The 25,000-nt window shown below is 33.5% G+C and overlaps 1 protein-coding gene across 7 annotated transcripts in view; it reads left to right on the top strand.

Annotated features, from left to right (window-relative positions):
* FAM172A (family with sequence similarity 172 member A) overlaps positions 1–25,000 on the top strand; it is a 407,295-nt gene that overhangs the window by 176,383 nt on the left and 205,912 nt on the right. For all 7 annotated transcript variants that reach the window (XM_029942608.1, XM_029942614.1, XM_029942612.1 and 4 more), the window contains one exon: positions 7,687–7,905. In XM_029942608.1, coding sequence (XP_029798468.1) covers positions 7,687–7,905 — 219 coding nt within the window. The remainder of the gene's footprint in view (positions 1–7,686; positions 7,906–25,000) is intronic.

Below are 25,000 nucleotides of genomic sequence, written 5' to 3'. Positions count from 1 at the left end.
AGTTAGTCATTTAAAAGGTTACAAAGAAACCATAACTCATAGGTAATTAAATTATTTAGCAGAAGAAGTATGAGGAGATCTTCTGACATAGGTCACTGTGGGAAGGGAAATTCATAGCTATACTCAGTTGCACCTGTTTATCAGGAGGTAGATGTGTATAGAAGCTTTCCCCTTAGATTATGAACTGATTTTACTCGTTGAAATATTTGAATGTATACAACACACAAGCACACAAACACACACACATTCCCAAGCAGTGCATTTTCATTGTGATGGAGTAAATTGAACTATCACTCTTAATACACACAAAAGCATAGATTACCATTTAGGGTTAACTATCTTTGAAAGTCTAGCTAGATTGGATTCAGGAATATCTTATAATAACGCTCTCCTCCTTTTTTTTCTTTCCTTTTCATGTTCCTCTTTCTCTTGAAGAGTAAAATGATTTCATGCAGATCTTTTAGAGATTTATATTTAATTCTGATATGGAATTTTATATAGAATGGAAATACCTTAAAATGAAAGGTGACTCATAGGTATAGCACTGTATCTAGCACAGTGCTTGGTGAATAGTAGCTGCTTATTAAATATTCGTTGTATAAAATTAGTGTTTAGTGAATTATTGATTCAGTGAATACTTGGGATACTTCGGATCCTTCTCTATGTCTTCATGCCTGCAAGTGGACTCTAGAACCACAAACAAAGCACTAACAGTTCTTTCTTGAAAAAACAAAAATGTTTTAAACATGTTTTAATTGGAGGAAGAAAGAAAAAGGTGGCACATTTGAAGATAAAATGATTTATGTACTATAGGTTTTAAGCAGATTCTAAGAGTAACTTAAAAACTTAGGCATATGTTTGCATGGTATATGACTGGATCAAAGTGATAATATTTTGAAAGACCTTGAGCCTACCATCTATAACTATGATATTTACACAGCTTTATAATGGATTTTAATAGGAAGCTAGAAGAATATTGGACTTTCATTTTGTCCTCTATAGCGTAAAGGCATAACTCTCACATGTAAGATAAATTTGTCCTTCCAGGTCTTCTTGGGACCATAAAATGGGGGGGGGGGGTGTCTGTAAGATCCCTTATATCCACTTGGGGATTTGATCTGTTATTGGCAGGCAACAGTTGTAACTTGTTTTTCGTGTAATGTGTAAACATGTTGGTGTATGTTTGTGTGCTTTTTTTTTTATGAGAATGAAAATCAAAGAATATAACAGACTTCCTAATGCTGCAGTATTAAATCACATTTATGTCCTTGATAATGAATGGCGAATGTTTTTGTATGAAGCTATTGTAGATGTATGGAATGCTTTAATAAATAAAATATTGGTGAACAGGAGAAAAAATTGTGACGTTTAAACATCACAATGTTCTAGAACCTAGGAAAAGTTAGATACAGAACAGGCGATAATGTAGGTAAGTGCAAAGTGAATGTTTTAAAGTAAATAGCACTTGGATGACCCAGGATGTCAGAACCAGAGACAAGGGTGTGTGTTTGTCAATATATCCTTCATGTTTTACAGACTCCTAAGGGAACAAGGGAAGATACAATTTCACCTTTTCTCTGCCAAAACATTTTAATTATATCTTCTTCCAACTACAGCGGTTCAGTAACCAAGGAGCTGACATTGATGCATGTGTTGATAAAGCTGCAAACATTCAAAATGAGATTAACAAAGATTTTGAGCAAAGGGTGACAGCTAATTTTGCACAGTATTCTGCATCTGATTCAGGCCAGCATAATAATAGAATATTTTATAACTGTTTTGTTATTCAAAAGGACTTTTATGATGCATTTATATTTGTGGGTATCTTTGTATCATACTTAAAAATTATCCTGTGGCAAAAACTATTTGCACATCTATGTTTTAATGCTGAAACAGTATTAAAGGGAATAAAAACCCTCTTATTATATAAGTTGTGGGGTTTTTTTTTGGTAATCATAGTTTATCCTTGGAACTCTTTGCGTTTACCTAAATTATCTTGAGCACACTAGCTAGAGAAGGTATGGAGATGGTGGACATACATTTTCTAATATTGGTTATCATGCACTAATAAAATGGCCAAGAAAAGTTATATTCAACTTATTTAATTAATAAAACTGTAGTTTCTTTATGCTCTTGAGCTCCTTTGAGCACATTTCAGTGTATTTCTTTTCTCTTCTATTCTCTGCTTGAAGGCAGCTGACAGTCTTCTTTCACTTTTCTTTTTGTTTGTGAAATTTTCCTTTTTTTTTTTTTTTATCCACTCACTTCTCCATCTGCTTTCACTTTTGTTTGCTTGGGCCGTCTCTCATCCCAACTTGATAATGAGGAATGCAGTGTGACCCTGACCTCTATCAGCCCATGCATGACCTTCTGACTCTACCATATAACCTTTGACCTTCTCTTTGACAGCTTGATTAATTACCCTGTGTTATGATTTATGAGTAAGTGCTATGTAAAAATAATAGACAACAGGTGGTCCTCTGAAAACTTTTTGTGGCATGTTTTCTTTTATTGACTAACTTGATGAGCTATTTGAAGTTGGAAACTTACTGGAATAATCTATATGTTGGTCTATATTATGGTAGTTTTATACTGTGGAACACAACATTAGAATGTAGGGAGCTACATGTTAAAGCATGGTCATGACAAACATTTTACAAAATATTAGCTGTTACCTAAATGCACACTGGGAGGAAGCACAAAATGGAGTCAAGTGACATTTTAGGTGTTTCAGTCCCAGGTCACGTCTTGAGAAAATTGCTGAAATAACGGAGGGGGCATTTTTCAAGCAGTGCTGCAGCTCCAACAGCTATGTCTACTTTAACGCTTCACTAGTGACTTCTGATTGGTTGTCATGACCTCATCTCACTGTTGCACCTAGAGTGTTGCAACAGTGACATAGACATACCCTTGTTGTGAAAAAGATGAGAATAAACACAACATACATCTTTCAGAAAAGATGAATGGGCAGTGGTTTGTCCATTTTAACTATGGGTAGATGTAGTTGATAGATAAAACACTTTGGGTTTCATTTCCCTTGAGGATGAGCACTTTTCTTCTTTCAAACCAGGCAGATAGAATGCTGAACTTGAAAAATATGATTGATAAATCTATGTAGAAAGATCTTTTACAGAGCTTTGGCTGAAGACCAAAATGGACAGTTCCACAGGTCAAAGGATTCTAGGCTGACCCCTGACCTCTTTGGTCACATGTGGCTTGCAGTATCGGCAGGTTAATATCCAGAGCTGAGGACTTGCACCTGATCTGTTATTTAACCAACCACAAGAGATTTGAAAAGATGTAGAATTTTCTCCTGTTTTCTATTTTCCTTATAACATAATTAATAGGCAAATTAAGTTGGATAGATCTTAAATTTTTCCAAGATTTCATTGGGATCAAAGTACATTCAGGTTTTGGTCAGGCATTTTAAAATGTTATCTATTTGTAGAATCTTCTTGACAAGTAGCTTTTTCTATACAGATTTAATTTCTTTAGAAAGGTTCTGTCTTTGATTTTCTGTGTTTTGCATCACCTGTCTGTTTTAGACCTCTGACCTAAGACATCATTTGTTGATTGAATGATAAATGGACTATTATTTATTAGTAAGTGCATCTGTAGACTTCAAAGTAAAGGAGGCCTGGAGGCCCGTGTATTCTGTTTAAACCACAGCAAACCATTGTGCTGAATAAAATACTATGTCTAGCAATACAATTTTGAGGGTTTCTGAGTAAGATTCTGTGACTTATACGTTATAAACACAGTTTCTGAAAATGAAACTATAGCTATTGCTACAAAGGATAGAAAATGGAATGAGATAAATGAAAGAGCTAAAGCTTATGTTTACCAATATCTGTCCCCTTGATCACTTTCTTGATCTTCTACTAGACTATACACTCAAACATAAGAGCTAATCAACAACTTTATATATCCTTTGTCTCCTGAAATGTTGGATATTTGAATTGATTTGGGCAAATCATTATGCAAGATGCCAGAAGACTCATTTATTTAGTTGTAGAATGTTAGTTAATTATTTTGATCATTTTGTGTTGTTAAAGATGTTTCCATGGATGTTTGAAATGACCTACCTTCTCTTATAGAAACTTAGCATGAATAATTAAGTATAAAAGGAATACTTCAGTATAAAAGTTTAAGATTGTAAGCATTTGTTACAGGCTTCTTTGTTAGAGTGGCAATGCACAATTTTTAAAATGATATTGTACATCATAGTTATATGATATGTATATATTTCATAAAGTTTTGTAAAACTTTATGGGTACATTTGTTAAAAGTCAAAATAGGATCTCTTTTCATTGATTTCTGTGTCTATTGGTTGAATTTTGGGGAATAGGGAGAATTTTTAAATGGCATTCATTCTAATTTTTTAAAGACATAAGTTGATATTGTATTTAAAACAGCTAAATTTAACTATTGGTATGTTATGTGCCTTGTTTTACTTAGACTACTTACTTTGGTACCTTGATTTCAGTATATAAATGTTGATATGGCCAAAATCTCTGTAGCCTTATTATATAAAGGAGTTTTTGGACAGTATTTATATTGCGAGAGAAAAGGAGAAAATGCAGTTTTACTACATATCTGTGGTTATAACGTGAAAGTGAGGGAGTTTATTTTGTTGCTCCAATTATCTATTCCTTATTATAAAACAGTTATTAATGGTCTCTGTGAATATTGCATTAATTATCAGGAAAATTTTAATTGAAAAATCTTAGTTTTTTACAGAATGGCAATTGAATTTGCAACAAAGACAGATTAAAATTAGCTTTCATTTCTGCAAAAATTGTTCCTGAATACTTCTTGATTGTTATTCCTTTAATTAAATTGGTGGTATGAAATATCTAAATGTTAAAATATTTTCTAAATAATTCAGAGGTTTAAATAGAGGGATTCATTGTTTGAAATCTAAATGCTAAAATTCTTTAATTGATTTATATGGTGGTGACTTAAAAATAGAATCATTTTTCATCAGTTGATGCCTCGGTGAAAAATTGACATTGTGTCTTTGTAAAATTGGACAAATGAGTCATGTAATTTTCAGTTACATAATCAATATCTTAGACAAATACTACTTCTTTGATGATTTATGTGTGTCTGTTTTTTATACTTATTTAGATAGGACACATCAAATTTCAGAGTCCATTTAAAATCAAGTAAGCACAATAACTTTTCAATCCATGATTTCCAAAAATTTAAGTAAAAACTTAGGCTCAAATAAATATGGTATTATGAAAATACTGTACCTAGTGGTTAAGTTAAAAATGAGGGCAAAAGTTTTCTCATTCTAGGGACTGTAAATCTAAAGAGTTCACCTTTATTTGGAATTCATTCATGGTGCAAAGGTGATGGACATATTCTATCAATTTATTAAAGTCCCACTTTATTACACAGAGTTTGATGTTCATATTAACATTAAAATATGGTTCATCACTATTTTCATCTCTAAGAGTTCTAAGATTCTATTTTTGGTTTGCTACTTCTAGCTTGTGTAAGAAAGAGTCTGTGTGTGTGTGTGTGTGTGTGTGTGTGTGTGTGTGAGTTTAACGTTCTATTCACTCAGAGAAGGCAGGGAAGAAACATGACAGGAGACCACTTACTCACGGTACAGAATCTAGTAAGGAGGCAATTTTCTTTTTGGCCTATGGTGACCTTTTTTGACTATGTTCCTTACACCAGAGACAGTGTATGAATGCCCCTATTTCACCCTGTTTAGCAGAGTCCAACAGTGTTCTTTAACTTACTTTTGGTGGGAGGAGAAGTTATAGCTGAAATTTGAGAAGGTCATGAAAAGTTGTAAGGGGCATAAGGAAAAGGGGTAGGAACTTCCTTCAAATGTGATTTTAATAACTAGTCAAGTGTGTCCAACTGTAGAAAATCACCACGTGACAATCTGTCTACCTGACAGTGATCACAATGAATTACAAGACTTTGAATAGCTATACAGATTAGAATAAAGCAGGATCAAATAAAATATCTTTTGTTGGTAAAACTTTGACTTCCCAGCTAAGATACTTAAAAACAAAACAAAACAAAGTAAAAACCCTTATCGTGCCCTTTGATGTAGAACTTTTAAATTCAAAATTGGTATTTTATAACTTTTCATAAGACTAGTATTTATTTAAGTTTTATTTGAATATAGATTACAGAATATGTGTATTTTTGTTAATCAGTTTGGTGTGTGTTATTATATCATTTTCATATGTGTACAATAACTATATCTTAATTAACAGTCCTCTCACTAAAATCAGAACTTCAGTGAACTTCACAATCTACAAACTGTATCTTGGTTTTAGACAATAATATCAACTGATTGGGTAAAAAAAAAAATTGGAAAAATCCCAGTGAAGTTTTTATGTAGATTGTGAAATTGACTATTAAAAACACAAAGTCATTGCAACAGCATAGCATATTTAAAAATAAGACAGTTCAGTCTGTGTTAATCTTACTCTATTATTACTGCTATCACCTTTCTTTTAAATCATCTTATGGTTGACTTGGCAAAAAACAAGTAAATTTTAAAGTTGAAGTAGTTCTACAATTACAGTTTTGGAGAAAGTGTACCATTTTCTTTTTCACTAGGGATGAGATTTTTTAAATTTTACTTTCTATGGCTCTTAACATGTTTTTATCATACTCTTAATACCTTTTTAAAATATGACCTTACAGGATTTTACAAGGCAAAATTGGGACACCCACAGTACAGAAGTAAATAAGAAATATAAGATATCAATGGCTTCACAAATTATGTTGCACATACTTGTCAATAGAAATTATTAATTCTTCTCTATTTTCTCGTGGTTAGATTATTCCATCAGTTGTAACTTAATATAAATACCAAAAGTGCTCTTAATTATAACCACAGAAATGTTTGCTTTGCTAGAATTGTCAGTCAGGGAAACCTATTTCTAAAACTTTAAAGAAGGTATAAAGGCTCAGTAAGCTGTACTTTAAACTTCTCTTTTGGAACTGGTCCCTAATAAAGAAAAATTTTTATGGTAGTTAAAAATGAAAGAAACTTCAGGATTAAATAATTACTTCCACACATTATAATAAGACATTATTTTGTTGTATGAAAGAAGAGAGGTGGAAAAAATACAAGGTGCACAGGTATACATTATAAGTTTCTGATATTAGAGATACGTAAATCTGTAGAATGTGTTAGATTAAGTGTATTCTTTAATTGCTTATTCTTTCTTGAATTCAGACAAATAAAAAATGCTCATTAAAGTGCAACTGTAAGGGAATGAAAGTCTAACAAAATGTTGTTTGATATTTAAACTTCACTTTCAAAGAGGCAATTTTCTCCAAATAGGTATTTAAAAATTAATGTGGTTTGAAAGTGTGCTTGTTACTTGATAATTTATTTCAATTATTTGGGGGGTTCTGTGAGATCTGAAGCACCTCTTTAAAAATGTAACCTTTATAATCTTTATGTTACAATTTTGTCTTTTTGTTCTTACAAATAATCTCTGCTTATTTATATATACAATATAGGCAAACCATTCTAAACAACTTTTTGTTGGAAAAATTAAAGCTATAGTCTTTTATAAAGAAATACTTTTGTGAACATGCAACTATATTAAATCACTTTCTATGAGATTTTACAGATTTTTTATGAATTGAGGTGGATTCTAAGATTAAATTATGCTGCCTTCTTTGCTTTCAAAACAGGAAGGATATGGAGTAATAGTGCTGAATCCCAATGAAAACTATATTGAAGTAGAAAAGCCAAAGATACATGTACCGTCATCTTCTGATAGTTCAGATGAACCAGCAGAAAAACGGGAAAGAAAAGATAAAGTCTCTAAAGAAACAAAGAAGCGACGTGATTTCTATGAAAAGTATCGTAACCCCCAAAGAGAAAAAGAAATGATGCAGCTCTATATCAGAGTAAGTAATAAGATTATAACTTTCCTTCATTATTTCTTTACTTTATTTGTATTTTATTTGTATAAATTTATTTTATTAAAAGAAACTTAATTCTTTAGTTTTTAACCAGTCATTTCCCATGGTTGTTACTTAGATGAAATGGTTTCTTTTTTATTCATTATTACAAAACATGTCATTCTTATTTCAGTGTGATATTTTATTGAAGTCTCAAAAGCAATTAATAATGCACTGTACAAAACATCAGTCTTCATCTTGGGTGGTAATGGTTTTAATGCATTGTTTTCCTATGAGCAACCATCCATCCACGGTGTTTCAGCTTAACTTCTGAAGGCAGATGGAGGGAGGAAGAGTAATTAATATCTTAATAAATATTTAAACTAGAAGAGTTTAGGAATAGTGTAATGAGGGAACTCTCTCCTTTGCTCTTTTCTTACCCAGTGAACCTTTGCACTTTGTAATGCTAGCAGCATGGGATCGTTATAGTAGTGTTACCCAAGGACTTCTAATTCGTAGGGGGCACAAACAATTTTATTTGCACTTTGACACATTCTGCTTGATATACATACTGTGCATTGTATATATGAGATAGATTTATGCAATTTTCAAAGCCTGTATTAAGAGTCCTAGAAATGTAATTTAATAGTAAATCATGTCAAAAATGCTACTGGGTTTGTAAAGTAGTAAATTGATATGTTCTTTAAAAGTGAGCAATTCAGAACATTTAAACATAGACAAATTAATACTTTATAAATTATATTGTAAGATAGGAGTGAAGTTTCAAATTATTCAATTTGAGCTATTTTTACATTTCCTTTAAAAGCTCACTAATAAAACATTTCATACCATCTTTGAGAGGAATAGATGACTTTCTAACTTATTTTCTTCATTCTATTTAATGGCATAATCACTATACTTTTGGGGATTACACTCTACGCATCCAAGACTATAGGTCAGGTTGTTGAGTAAGCTAGGGCAGTTTAGCAGTATGAAAGCAGCATATAAATTCTTACGAGTCAAAATTGTATCCAGACCAAGAATACCCAAGCTCATCATATAGTGACAAGTAAAACGTAGTCAGATCACAGTATGAGAATTTCTGAAATGCATCTTACTATTTAGTATATTATTTGAAAAACAATAACAGTGATTAGACTGGAATCATTAAGTGCTTGCTTTTTCTAATAGAACTATGTTACCGCTTTTCTTTACTATAGCTGGATAAGGGTTGTGATGTCACCTTCTTCTCTATATGTTGTCCTAAGCTTCCTAATTGTATGATTCAGTGTGTCAACCAGTTAAAAAAAATTCTGATATCCAGATATCAAAAATGAGTTGTAAAAGTTTTTGAAATCTACAATTCATTAAGAGTATTCACTTACTTATGTAAAATGCAAAAAAAAATGTGATTTTGTGTATTAAGTTTTTTATTTTTTCTTACACAGTTTCCTTTATTTGACTATGATATATACGTATATACAGATTAAGCATCTCTTTCTGACATCTGTGTTGTAGGTTTTATATCCTTTATTTTCTCTCTCTCTTGTTATCATTGCTTGGAAATTTTTCTTTTGTTCTCTTGTATGTGTGCATTTTTGGTTTATTTTCAAATCTGTAACTGCCTCTATTTTTTAATATATATATAAAGGAGAAATTTTTTTTATTTTGCTTCATTTTTTACATGTTATTTGAATTTATTTTTTATTTAAATACAAGTTTGTTAACTTACACTGTAGTGTTGGTTTCAGGAGTAGAACCCAGTGATTCATCTCAACATATGACACACAGTGCTCATCCCAAAAAGTGCCCTCCTTGATGCCTATCACCCATTTAGCCCATCCCTTCACCTACCTCCCCTCCATCAACCCTCACTGTGTTCTCTGTATTTAGGAGTCTCTTATGATGGTTTGGCTCCCTCTCTGTTTTTCTTATTTTTCCTTCCCTTCCCCTGTGTTCATCTGTTGAGTTTCTCGAATTACACATTTTGCTTCATTTTTAAGGTCTCTCTGTCCCTTCGCTTTTTTCCCCTTTAATTCTTTTATCTCTTTTTCACTCTGCTGTTTTTGCCTCTTATCATGTCTTTTTGCTTCTTTCTTTCTTGTTTCATTTCTGTCATCAGTCTCAGTTTCCACTGAAAGCACTTAAAGCAAAATCAGACTCATTTAGCTAATACAACCACATACCCGATAGTGTTAGTTATGATGTCATTTTTCCTTTATAAATACCGTTTCTCTTAAAATCTTCTGGAATTGTGAAGAAAAGCAGAATAAAGCTGGTACTCTTCAAACATACTTCAAGATAGTAAGGTGTGATCTTGTGTTGAAAAAGACAAGAATTGTTCATAGTTGTGTAAGGTGCATGAATTCTTAGGTAATTGTGATCCACTTGAGAAGTGAATTCTTGTATACTTCTTCCCACTACATATCTCCAAAAAGTGTTTGTAATTTTCAGGCACAGAGCATGGTATGTGATGGAGAAAATTAGCATTAATTTATATTCTTCTTGGGCCACCTGGGTGGCTCAGTTGGTTAAGCATCCACCTTCAGCTCAGGTCATGATCTCACGATTCATGAGTTCAAGCCCCACATTGGGCTCTCTGCTACAGTGCTTCAGATCCTCTGCCCTCCTTTCTCTCTGCCCGTGCCTCCCTCTCGCTCTCGCTCTCTCTCTCAAAAACAAACTTAAAAAAAAAGATTTAATTTATATACTTCATAACCATTTACATTTTGAAATTGATCATTTATTCTTTGGAACAATCCCATAAAGTAAGAGGATCAAATATTTTCATTCTTATTTTATAGTTAAGGAAACCAGTGCACCCAGATGGCTCATTTTTGTCTAGGATCACATAAGTAGTCAGTGGTAAAACTAAGTGTTGAAACCAGGACTTCTAATTATGGTAGATTCTTGCTCTCTTTCCTCTTTATCACATTGTTCTAATCAGTTGGAAACAAAATATATACATGAAATATGAATTTTAAACCAATTATAATAAAAGCATGATATGATATACCAAATGACATCAGATAATTAGTAGATTTTTGGACAGTTATTTAATACTTGCTATTAAATATCTATAAATAACATATAATACATATTTATAATATTTAAATAACAGATATATATAAATATGTGTATGTGTATGCATATATATTCTCTTTTAATAGGGTCACTAATATTGATCTAATTTTACATGAGAAGAGTGTGAGTCAAAACTTAGTAATTTTTCCAAAATCATATGACTTTGAATATAAACTCTGTGAGGGCAGGGACTTAGTCTTTTTTGCTCACTGTTATATCTCCAGAGCTCAGAACATAGTCTTCATAATAAATATTTCTAGGAAAGAGCGTTCACAATAAATTTTTATTTGATAAATAAGGTGGTGGAGCCAGGATTAAAATACCAAATTACTGCTCTACGGGGTGTTTTTTCTATTATGTCCAGCATCATTAAAGTATGCTACTTGATTCTATAAGGAAATGTTCAAACAAACCAAAATAAACAAAATTACATTGTTGACCACCTACCTCAGTCCATTGGCTGAAAATACATTACAAAAATTGATGATAAAAGTCCATTCCTCAAGATTTCTTTGATACCTTGATCTCTATATTTTAATCTGAATATATAAAAGTGGGGAAACTTGTTTTCTTTTTTGGCTATCATTAGGATAGTAAAATTATGGATGAACATGGAAATATTTCATGCTGACCTACTGCTATTTCTGTTTTACACACTTGCTCATAAGAGTAGAGCCAGGCTGTTGCACTTGGTCTACGCTGTACACACTCTGTGCTTTATGGGAACTGTAACATTGCTTCCTGTTCTTTCCTTTCGTCCAAATTCTGTCCATGTTGTAGTGCCTAGCTGAAATCTCACCTTTTCATATCACCATAATCATATAGTCTCCTTACTGTGACTCATGGATGTTATTGTAAATGGCTAACTTATATGGAATTTATCATATGCTGTCTTGAAATATCTCTTGTGTTTTTGTTTCATAATATTATCAATATTTATCTTTCATGCTTTCCTCTAGATCTCCCCATAATCCTGGAGACCTTTAAGCATGCTTTATAAATCAATCCGTAAGAATAAACAGATATGAGCTAATTTTTAAATAAGTACAGAGCATACTATGAAGGAGTCAGGAACTGATAAACTCACTCACTGGAATCCAATCCCCTGCAAGGAGAGCAAAGCAAAGAGACTAGGCCTTGGTCTAGGGACACCTAGATAATGTGACCTGCAGCATAAAAATGAGAGTTATTCTCATGTCAAACTGGATCATAAGAGGACAATACTCAGACTAACGAAGATCAGTTAAAAGCACTGTACAGTATGTAGGTGGAATATAGGCAAAACTGACTTGATGCTGTTCTATGTAATACTGAGTTAGAACTGCTTGAATATCTCTTCCCTAAGAGACTTAGTTGTGGCTTGTGGTGATAGGAAGTAAAGAGGAGCGATTAGAACCAGAAGGTTAAAAAAAAAAATTCTAGGAGTGGAAGAGGGAAGGAAATTACATGGTCACAGAAGGAAAACTCCAAGTGTGGAAGAGACGTTTACAGAATAAGACTCTTGGCACAGCCTAGCATTACACATTGAAGATACTCAAATATTTATGGCTTGATTGCTTGTTGACATCCATCAAAAATCTCTTCCCTTAACATGAGAGATATTTGGTGTCTGGTTTTCTGATGGATTTTTCCGGCATTTATGTGAATTTTTGCAATTGTTCAGAAACAGCCAACTGATAAACTAACTGAAGCTTTCTTTTAAAAAATATGGTTTTGACACTCTGACTTGGGTTATGTTCAAAATTTTGGTTAAGGCTGATAAATATCCCGTGTCTTCCTCTGTACCTGTTCTCTTCTGTGCTAATGCTTCCAGAGCCATTTCTAACTTGTGTTTTAACAACCAGATTTTATTATTACAGTCAATTATTGTATAATCTCTGGAACCATTTCACATTCCTGGTATATTTAAGTATTTGAATTTTTGTCTTTCTGGAATCTAGTAAGTAGCCAAAATCTCCTTTCAATTTTTTTTTGTTAATATCTAGTATTGACAGGCAGAAATAAAGTAGAATCCAGGCCTAAAACTTTAAGATTAACAAAGTATAATTTTATTTTATATACTAAATGAGTATAAATAGACATGACTAACTATTGGATTATGTAGCACGTTTCTGATGCATTAGAAGCAGAGCTAGAGAGATCAAAGTACTTACTGTTTCATGTGGCAACTTTCCTTAAGTATGAAATAATGTACTTTTCTGGCATATATTATGACTTATTAAGGGGATTGATTTGGTCTAGGCAATAAACATCATGTCAGACATGCCTGGCAGGAAAACCTGCTTAATATGTTTTGTAATAAGACGGAATTTTTTGTTCTCGAAAACATCTGCCAACTGAATTCAAGAGTGAAGACAGAAAATGTCATCAATTTAGTGGTAATCCTATAAATTTAGTTTCTTTCTGAGCAACACATAGCAAGATACACAAAATTCCCAGTGTTAATCACCACTGGTTATAGTACTTTGTAAAACGATGAAACAAAAACATTTTATTTTTATATAATGTGTTAATTAATTCATAATGAATTTTAATATTTCAACTGATAAAATTTTAACAAGCATCTTGCCAACAGATCATTTTTTAAAGCATCTGTTTTTTAATGTGTTGGGTTGAGAACTGAGTCAAATGGCTAAATATGTACATATATTCTTTTTAAAAACATATTTCTACCCCCATAATTATAGATACACTATTTTTCCCTTTAGACCACCAGAGGCTGCTGCTGTTCATATTGCATATTGCTTTCCTCTGAAACTGAGTATCCCCATCACACTGCATATTTTCTTTCTTTGTTTTTTTGCCCTTAGGCCCAAATCTTTTAATATATAACTGGAAAGGAAAAAGAATAGATGTAACTAATAACTTATTAATCAATATAAGAATTTATATTTTAAACACTTTCTACATTCCAAGACATTTACATTTTTTCAAATGAACTTAAAACTAGTAGTCATTGAAGGCACATAGTGATACTAATTATTTTTATTTCCTCTTTTTAGTGTTCGAATAACTTTCAGAATCATACCCATTGCAGAGACATAGTATGGAGATGAGATTAAAAGCGTCGAACCTGAATAATTTGATTTTGAATCCCAGTTCTTCCACTTAATACAGTGTGATTTCAAATAAGTTAACCTCCTTTGCCTGAGTTTTTTGATCTGAAAGATGGAATTATAATAATATATGTAAAGTGAACATAGTTTCTGACACATAGTTTTGGGCCTTCAGGGTCAGTAAATAACATCCTGTCTTCTCTCAAGTTCAGAATCAACAAGAAAGTATCCAGTTCTCAAGTCTTCTAGCTTTTGAACCGTTCAGTACCTTGTACCAAAAATAATACCTCTGTCTTACCTTCCTGAGTTTGGAACCCAGTGAGCAACATGACAAAAAATCAGACAAAAGGAAATCAAATAACCAACTTTATTGGGCACCTGAGTTACTCAGTGGGTTAAGCATCTGATTCTTGATTTGAGCTCAGCTCATGATCTCATGGTGGTTTGTGAGTTTGAGCCTTTCATCGGACTCTGCGCTGACAGTGTGGAGCTTGCTTAGGATTACCTCTCTCCCTCTCTCTCTGCCCTTCTCTCACTCACGCTCTCTAGCTCAAAATAAATAAACTTAAAAAACCCAAACACCAGATTTACTAATTGATATGGCTCCAATGGAAGATGTGGCTTAGATCTGTGACTAATTTTAGATTACCTAATATATTTTCCCCCTGAAAAGAATTTGTACCCATTCTCCAAGCACCCACTTTGCCTTTCACATAATAGAAAGCAAGCTGAAACGCATCCCTTTTGCAAGTAGATTTGCAGGATGCCCAGAAAGGCTGAATTGAGCATGCTGTTTTTTCTTCTAAACGTACTAAATCAAGTAAGTCACTTCCCTTGTGAGATAGAGAGTGAAGGATAGTGAAAGAATTTGAGAACGTTACTCTAGCTGAATGACTCCACCTGAAGCCAGGGGAGAAGTGGATCCCATCTGACAAAAGTTAGCCCCTAATAAAAACATCATTACTGGGGCTCCTGGGTGGCTGTTGGTTCAGCCACTGACTTGGTTTCGGCTCAGGTCATGATTTCATGGTTCATGAGTTCGAGCCCCACTTTGGGCTTGCTGCTGTCAGCTTGGAGCTCATTTGGGATCCTCTGTCCTCTCTCTGCTCCTCTCCAACTGGTGCTCCCCCAGAATATATAAATATATTTTTAAAAAGAACATTATTAGTTACACTTGGTTTTTCTAACAACTCAGTAAAGCAGTATTAGATTATAATCATTAAATGTTCTCTAAGGATGCCTTAGTTTCTTTAAGGTTTTCTTTTAGGGGCACCTGGGTGACCTAGTCAGTTGAGCATCAGACTCTTGATTTCTGCTCAGGTCATAATCTCCCAGTTTATGGAGCTTTGCTTTGGGTTCAGTACTGACAGTGCAGAACCTGGTTGGGATTCTCACCCTCTCTTTATGCCCCTCCCCCACATGCTGGTATGCTGGGTGCATGCACACTCTCTGTCTCTCTCTCAAAAATAAATAAGTAAACTGAAACACAATAAATTCTTTAAAAAAGATTTTTATTTAAAAGGTAAACTGAACAAACTGGATTATAGAAAAAGTAGCCACAAAATTGTTTAATTTTAAAGCATGTAAAGGGCCATAATTTTGTTTTAATCATCAGAAATCAGTCTTTACATTTTCATGTTTCATGCTTCCAAAGCCTAGTAAATGGTAGATTTTTAATAAATATTTGATGAATGAATATTTGAATAAAAGCTTGCTTACATGAGCCTACAAAGCAAAAGAGACAGACATTTCACTATATACATTTGTTCTTTGATATTGACTAGCACGATAGTTGAAAGAACTGTGATACTATGTATGACTGACATATGCTAACACTCAGAAAATTTGTACATTATTCGATAAACCCACTTAACAACCATTGTTAAGCATACCCAGCATTTTTTTAATTTGGTAAAAACAAGTCAAAAATGAAAAATTCAAAGTCAGCGAAATAATTAGGTCTTTTGATTTAGAACAGAAATACAATGAAACCAGAGTTGTGCATTTATTGGTTTTGGCTAGCCATTGGCCAATTTTGGTGAGGGATTCTGCTATTAATATGATGTAGAAGAAAGAAAAAGAACTTCAGAATCAAAGAGGGGCATGTTGTAATCTTAATTCTTTCACAAGCTGTGATGTTAGACAAGTTACCTGAGTTTCAGTTTTTTCATCTGTAAAATAAGGATAATCATAGCTAATCAGCTGTTGTATGGGATAAATAAGGTAAATTAATGCTTATGTAATCAATCAATAGGATACCTACTATTCAGTGTGTCCCATTTTCTTTGTCTACCCTCCTTACCTCTTTCCCTTGGGAAATAGGAGTAGAATTCTGGCCAAATGAGGGCTTCTCCAATTGGTTTATAATCACTGCTTTTCAAACCTATTGGTCTCAGGACCCTTTTATATGCTTAAACATTATGAAGATCACTAAAATATTTTTGCTTATATGGGTTATATCTATTCATGTTTATGACAAAAAGAATTAAGTTCGAAAAAATATTTAAATATTTGAAAATAACAATGAGCCTGTTGGATGATGACATAAATAACATATTTTTCTGAGAAATAACTATATTTTTCAAAACAAAAACACATAGTGAGAAGTGTGGCATTAAGAAAGATCTCTCTACTATCTGGCTTTTGTATACAATAGCTGAATTTCACTTCTATTTCTGCATTCACTCTTGTGATATGTTCCTTGTAGACATTTTTGAAGAAAGTCTGGCCTCACACAGAAAGGCAATTATAAAAGGAAGGATAATTTTAATGGCTTTTTCAGATAATTGTATATATTCTCCTTTGTTGCTACACCAACACTCAACAAGAAGTAGTTTCTTAAAATTTACTTGCTGTATGAATCTAAAACGTACCTATAAGAATTTTGTACTATTTTCATGAAAATTCACTAGTCTTTGTTGTACTTTGAATAGATCTATGACACATGAATGACTTTACAACATCATGTATTGGTCATTTGGAAAATAATGCTTCATTGAATCCTATAGATCTTTCAAATATTGACATATTTTATCAAGTAGTACCAAAAATTCCTTTCTAAAAATATTAGAAAAGAATGCTATGTATCAATGGCATCTGCAAAGATTTTAAAAGTTGAAAAACTGTTAAGCTTATCAAGGAGGATACAAGTTTCCCCAAAGTTTAATTTTTACCAAAAGTTAAAGTTTTATCATTAGCAATGAGCATCATTTGTTGTGCTTTATTTTTTGAACTGTCAGGCTTCTTTTGTTTATTTTCAAGAAAATGGTTTCCAAATACCCAACCTGAGTACTCATTGTTCATCAGTCTTACAAGTAAAAATCATATACTATTAAAAAGGCAGCTACCTTAGCTCACAACTTAGTTCATTGCGCAACTACTTTTCCTCTAGAAAGGCATCATACTTTGTTTTGCTGGTGCTTTATGTGTACCTTCTAGTTCACTCAGAGTATTAAAAAGACATATGCTCAAGGGTTGATATTTAATAAACGTAATTTTTACTGCTCCACCAACATTTTTTAAGTGAACTTGCTTCCCCGCTCTCATTCATTTATTTTGAGAGAAAGTGTGTGAGCTGGGGAGGGGCAAAGGGAGGGAGAGGGAGAGTGAGAATCCCAAGCAAGCTCTACACTGTCAGTGCATCTTACGAATGGTGAGATCATGACCAGAGCCAAAATCAAGAATCAGACATTAACAGATGGATCCCCACCCACCAAGTGCCCCTGTCTTCGTATTATGTGGATCCTCTTAAAGTCTTAGAAACCTCTAGAGGTTTGCAGACCACATTTCTAGAAGCACTGGTCTACTTCTCTTTTTTGGAGTGGAACATACAGGCAACCAAAGAAAGCAATTTATAAGATCAAAATAAGAACCATTTTTTAATTGATATGTTAGGCAACATGAAACTAGAACAATTTGAGCTGTTCTGTAAGTTTAAACAGAGAAACTAGCACAGAAGGGCACTATTTGTTTTTTTAAAGACATTTGGACCTCTCTAGTTTTAACTGCTTTCATCTGGGCTCAGGGACCACTATGTGTAGACTATTTCACCTGTTCTCCATCCTCCCCACCTTCTTCATAGAAACTAAGATGTCAGTCCGCATTGATCAGGCCACTGGAATTGGAGGACTTAGAAGTTTTGTTTTCTTTTTCTACGGCTGGGGAACAGTAGGATAGAAGGCCCTGGAGAGCCACATGCCCATTTTGAAGTTTAGCAACCTAATGTTCATTTCCCTCTTCTTTACTCTAAAATGGGTGGCCTCTTGCTTCCCAGGAGGGCTCATATATTTAGCCCTGCTTTCCAGTTGAGGTCTAATAAACTACCAAATTCCAATAGTTTTGTACTGGTGCTGTCTCCCTGTTTCATGTTCACCTTCCTTTGCAGTAGACTGACTCTATAATGGTTAAGAGCTGGGTGCTGGTGTCTGACACATGTGTACAGGATTTTACACATAGTATTCACTCAATAAATACTAGTTATAATTATTTTAATATTCTTAATTTATGATCCAAGTTCCATGTGTGTATGACTCTCTCCATTTCTCAGTTGTCTAAGGCAACATTTGACAGTAACTGTCTAAAATGCATGCTTCTATCAGGCTTTGATTGTGAATGGTGGTTCTTGAATTTTCACAACTTCCACCTCTTTTTGGGAAAAAAGGAACAACTCTGTGTCCTACTGTCCCTCCCATTTTGGCTGGGGCCATTGTGCATACATTTGTCTAGTTAGAAATAGTTGTTTGTTTCTTTGTATAAACCTCACACCTGTTGCAGGTATTATTACTTTGAGTTTACAGATATGTAAAATGAGACTCAGATGTAAATAGACTTAGTTGTATACCTAATAAGAGTAACTAAACCAAATTTTGAGGGCAGGTCTATTGGACTGCAAAGCCTTTTTCCTACCACTACCTTGCCAGTAGTGAACATGTTTTACAAGTGGCTCTCTAATACTTCTCTGCATATACATAAAACATATACACGTAAGTGAATAAATAAGTGGATCTTGAATTGCAAGGCAATTGCTATGATGCAAGATAAATAGTTTTCCCCACAATGCAGTAGTTTATTCATAGACAGTTGTTCGAGAGTTGCAGTGAGTGGATTTATTGAGTGTAGAGACTGGGGCCCACATTCTCTCTCTACAATTAGATATTGTCATGCTTTATTTTTGCCTGCAACCCAAACTGTCCATCTGGGATGTATGAGTCGCTTGACTGCAAAGGAGTTTGGTGTTATTGCAGGTGGGGGTGAGAGAAAGCTTCAATCACCTTTTACAGTTGACTCAGAAGGGCTTTGTTTACTGTAAGTGACCTTGTTTTTTGTGTTTGGGTTTTTTTTTTTTTTTGGTATTTTTTATCCCTCCCCTGATTTCAGCGTGTCTGTAGGTTAAGTTTGCCTGCTGTCAGCCATCAGCATGTTGCCCCACCCTTTTTGCCAGTCCAGTATTCACATTTGCACATTACAGCTTTATCAGTAGATATGAGCACTTCTGTATACATCTTTCATGTGTGGCATAGCATGGTGATATAACATGTTTACTGACTGACTTGAATATTTTACATTATAGACTCATTTCAATTTGAATTATATATGTGCATTTGTAAACATTATGAAATTTTATATTTAGATTTACTTGCTCAGAGCATAAAATTGCTGCTTAACACATTTTGTGTATCAGTATCATCTCATACTCATATTCATTTTATTCATGGGGTGCCTAGATAGCTCAGTCGGTTAAGCGTCCAACTCTTGATTTCAACTCAGGTCATGATCTTGCAGTTTGTGAGTTCAAGCCCTGTATCAGGCTCTACACTGACAGTGTAAAGCCTTCTTGGGTTTCTGTCTCCCTTTCTTTCTGCCCCCTACCTGCCACTTGTTCTTTCTCTCAAAATAAAAGAAAAACACCTTTTTATTCTTAGCATTATTTTCATAATTTAATATTGGAAGAAAACATTTTTTTCCTTGAAAGAGAACAGATTATAAGCTGCAGTTAGTGGCTCTTTTAGAAACCTCATAAAAACAAAGATAAAATTTGAATATGAATCTCATTGGTCATCTACCAAGGCTTTCCCTAATTTATGTTCGTTCTAAAAATGATTCTTATACCTGAATCTGTTTACCTAAAAACTTTAATATAGCTTACCAAATGCCCAGTTTGGTGTTTGAAGTTTCTCCCTGGAGTTTCAGAAAACCTTCTCTCCCTCAGGAGGTTATAAAGACGTCCCAGGCCTTTGTATTTCAGGATGCTGTTATACTTGATAATTCTAAAATAACTTGACATTTTTAATAGTCATTGTTTTTTATTTAGAAGTCTTTTAGACACTCTTGACCAAAGTTTCCTGCTTCTACTGGAGCAATGATAATACTTAATTTCCAGAGCTGTAAAATGGATTAATAATTTTTTTATTGAACCATCAGATAAAAATTAGAATTAGGACTTTATACTGCTAAATTAAATAAATCTATGAAAACTAAAATCTCTTTTAGTCATTGAGAAGAGGAACTCATTTTTGCATTGCTGCTGTTCTAAATTTTGGGCAGTAAGGCATATTTTTTCCATATAAAAAGGAGTGTGTCCAATTCATTCAGCCCAACTTGTTTACTATTTTATATAAAGAGTAAATTTGGAAGAACATTACTTATAGGAGAAGGATTCCACCAAAATATGTTGCCAAAGGATAGTATCTGAAACTTCATAGGCATTTTTCAGAGACATAATAAGTCCAACTGGTTTATTTCTAGATATAGATGAGGAAACTGAGATTAAGAGAAATTTGCTCAGAATTGCACTATTATTAGTGACAAAGCTATTATTGGGATCTAGATTTTCTATTTACCATTCTGGTTACTGAACATTTTTTTATTAGAACTGGATTTTTCCCCCTCCATTTGTATTTGCAAGTAGCTTCTCTGGCCTTTGTCTCAGTATCTGATGGGGTTGGGGGAGAAGAAAAGGGTGTGTGTGTGTGTTATTAGACAGGACAGGGACAAGTGGTCTTTAGTAATTTAGATTTCAGCCTAAAAGTTAGTTGAAAACAGTATTCCCAACACAATCAGTTTTAAGATCTAAAAGGAAGAATATAAATTTGAAAATCTTAGTGCATTATATGTGAGTTATGATGTTAACTATACTTCATTCACTTTTAATGTTCTTTGTTTCAGTTTTACACAGAAGAGTGAAAAACTTCCCTCCAAATTCTTGTGCAGACTGCATATATAATAATGCCATCAAGTAAAAGCTATTATTTGTGCACATATAGCTCAGTCAATTGAAGATTGCTCAGATTATCATCTTTTTTTCATTGATTTTAAAACCTTTTATCACATTTTAACATCTCAGAATTTGGGATGCATCTTAAAAATTAATGGCATATCAGGGATTATTTGGTGACTTTTTTTCTCTTAATGGTACATAAAACTGCTCCCTTTCAAAACTGATGGTATTTCAGATGGATGAAATACGGTATGAGACAGGGTGCCTCACTGCACAACTGTAAGGGAACATAATTCTTACCCAGCTCCCCCTGGGGTCATGGGGTATGTAGACTGTGATCTTATAGGGTAGCCCCAGTAGAGATGATGTGGAGGTTTGTGACTTTTTACATTTTACCCCATATTTGACCCCATAAATTGAGCTGAAGACTGCCTGCATACTGGTTGGCAACTAATGACCCGTCAATAAATGTTTATTTATTTACTTACAGAATATTATAATCAAGTGTGTCCTTTGATTTTCCAAAGCCCATGGAGAGCAGGTTTGATTTCCCCCCATTAATAGATGCCATGTTACTAAGAAAACGTAGATCTCTAGATGGTAAACTTCAATGGTAAATCTGGGAAATAATGACTAAATGACTATATTAAATAGAGAAGTTAGTCCTTCATGGTTTAGTTAGTCCAAATCATTTTTACTTTTAAAATTTATTTTGACACTTTTAAGATATCTAAAATAACTACTAGAATGATAAAAGTACAGTATCAGTTATAGTTTATATTCTTTTAGAATCCCTTCATTGATTTTGTACCATCTCCCAAGTGCTAGATATAAGAAGTAAAAAATGGGAGAAGAATAAACTGTAATTTCTACTCAAGGCACATGAATTTAGACCAGGGTTACAAGTCAAGATACCAGATATATCTTGAAACTGAAGAAAATGTGTCCTCTTGAGTAGCATAGCTTTGATTGGACCTTTTCCCATTTCAGTTCACTTGAGCACTATTTAAAAATGTTGTGCCTGCCATTGCCCTTTGTGAGACGTGCAGATGCAAAAGCCAGAATCCTTGTTCTCCAGGAACTCACATACACTCTTGAGGGATGAAATATTCTTAAGCAACTGAAGTAGTTCATATGTTGCATTCTAGGTGTACAAGAAAAGGAAAATTTATCGTTCACAACTATTAATATAGCATTAATCATAAAAGTCAGATACTTAGAGATTTAATTGTATACCACATTGAGTAAAATTTAAGAATTACAGTATACATTTTCTTTATTAAATGCAACTTACTACAATAAGAACCTCTATTTTTATGCAGTGTTTTATATAAATTTTCTTACATTGTGTTATGTTTTTTTGTTGTTGAGTATTATAAACCACTTAAAAATATTGCCACTTTAAAGAAATTAATTTGGTGTATATTTTTGACACGCTCTGGAAATTGTAGTATTTCCATTTTCACTAATATAGTAATGCTTATTCTTGATATATAAAATGATGTTGCCCTTTTAGCATAAATGAAACCAATTAAACATATAAGCATCATTTCAAAACTTTTAGAAACACTTAATGTCCCTTAATTCTTTTCTTCTTTTGCCTTTACCTCCTTCATGAAATGATTTCTGGTTATATTCACTTTATATCTGTGATATACGCATTCACTGCTCAGGAGGAATAATGTAAGTTAATAATAATGTACCTAATCTTTTAATAAAGTTTTATAGATCATAAAACACTTTATTCTGTAGGAAATATAATGTTAAGTTGATGATTAGTAGTTTTCGTTAAAAACCATTATTTCTAGTTAGGTGTACATAATTGCTAATGATATTGATGTTTGTTAGTTCCTTCTTATGTGGGTTTAAATAGTTATTTTTGGCAAAAGATCTAACCAAGCAACTCTCTTCAAAAAGGATTAAAATGATGAACAAATTAATCTTCATGGAATTCTTTGAAGGTTCTGTTCTATTGTAAATTACTATTAACTGTTGGAGTATTTTATATAAGGTAGTTTAAGTAGGAGAGTGTCTGAGGAGGTTACATTCTAATTTTAAAGTAATTCTGCTCATGGCCATCCATGCCTTCCTTTTAACCCTCCCAGGTTTGGTTTTTACTAAAAAAGGTTTAATATAAGTTAATTCTGTTGTGGAAGTCTTATAAGCTTCATTCGGATAAAGATTCTGAGTTAATCATTTTTTTGTATCTTGTAACTCCTAACAAGTTGCCTTGAACATACATAATATTCCAAGGTTGTTGGATGATTTATTGGGCTAAATGACTCTTCTTTGAGATTTGACTTTACTTAGATAATGGCCATAGGAAAACTGCCTTCCTTTTCTCTCTCCAAATTTCTTGTCCCTCTTTTCTTCACTTATTTCATTCTAGCACCGCTGACTCTCTGCTATTCTTGGATCATGCCAGACGTACCCCTGCCTCTTGGTCTCTGCATTGGTTGTTCCCTTTGTGTATAGTGTTCTGCCCCAAATATATGCAAAGCTAACTTGTTGACAACCTTTAAGTATTTTCTCCAATGTCATCTCAATAGAGATAGACCTTCACTATCCTAGTTACAATTACAACCCACCCATTTCCCATTCTGTTTATCCAGGTCTACTTTTCCTTTTTTTTTTTTAACACTCATTCCATTTTAATCTATACATATAATTTACCTATCCATGAAATATCATATATTGTCTGTCTCTCCTGTTATAAGCTCTGGGAGGGCTGGTATCTTTATGTTGTCATTGCTATGCCCCAGGTGTTTAGTACAATGCCTGGCACAAGGTAGGTTCTGAGTCAATATTTGGTGATGAATCTGTAGGCTGAAAGATATTGTTTCATTTGGATTCTCATCTACTGGTAGGGATTGTCTTATCAATAGTTTATTGTACTTGGTACCATTTTGAGAGCTGGTGTGCTAGACATTATGCTAAGCTCTTTGTACATATATATATGTACATATATATAAAGATATTTTAATTAGTCCACTCTTCACTGTATTGGGAATTATTTGCTTACATATTTGTGTCTTGTACTTAATTAGGTCTTTACTGTATCTTATTCATCTTTTTGTACACAGTGTCTGGCACGTGGTGGACATCCAAATATTAGTTAAATGAAGATGTGAATGATAAATGTTTTGACAAGTGTAGCAAACTGACATAGGGAAACTTATAAAATGGAACCTAGGGACTCTAGTGACTAAATTAGAGAAAATATTTCTTTTAAATCTACAAAAACAAACACTGAAAAGATTTAAAATATTCAAAGGATAAATTTTTATTTTTAAGTAGTTTATTGTCAAATTAGTTTCCATACAACACCCAGTGCTCTTCCCCACAAGTGCCCTCCTCCATTACCACCACCTCTCTTCCCCCCTCCCCCTTCAACCCTCAGTTCGTTTTCAGTATTCAATAGTCTCTCAAGTTTTGCGTCCCTCTCTCTCCCCAACTCTCTTTCCCCCTTCTCCTCCCCCTGGTCCTCCATTAGGTTTCTCCTGTTCTCCTGTTAGACCTATGAGTGCAAACATATGGTTTCTGTCCTTCTCTGCCTGACTTATTTCGCTTAGCATGACACCCTCAAGGTCCATCCACTTTGCAACAATTGGCCAGATTTCATTCTTTCTCATTGCCATGTGGTACTCCATTGTGTATATATACCACATCTTCTTGATCCACTCATCAGATGATGGACATATAGGCACTTTCCATGTTTTGGCTATTGTTGACAGTGCTGCTACGA

The sequence above is a fragment of the Suricata suricatta genome, chromosome 6 (assembly GCF_006229205.1).
Source record: "Suricata suricatta isolate VVHF042 chromosome 6, meerkat_22Aug2017_6uvM2_HiC, whole genome shotgun sequence".
Classification (NCBI taxonomy): Eukaryota; Metazoa; Chordata; class Mammalia; order Carnivora; family Herpestidae; genus Suricata; species Suricata suricatta.
This window is presented reverse-complemented; position numbering and strand designations above follow the sequence as displayed.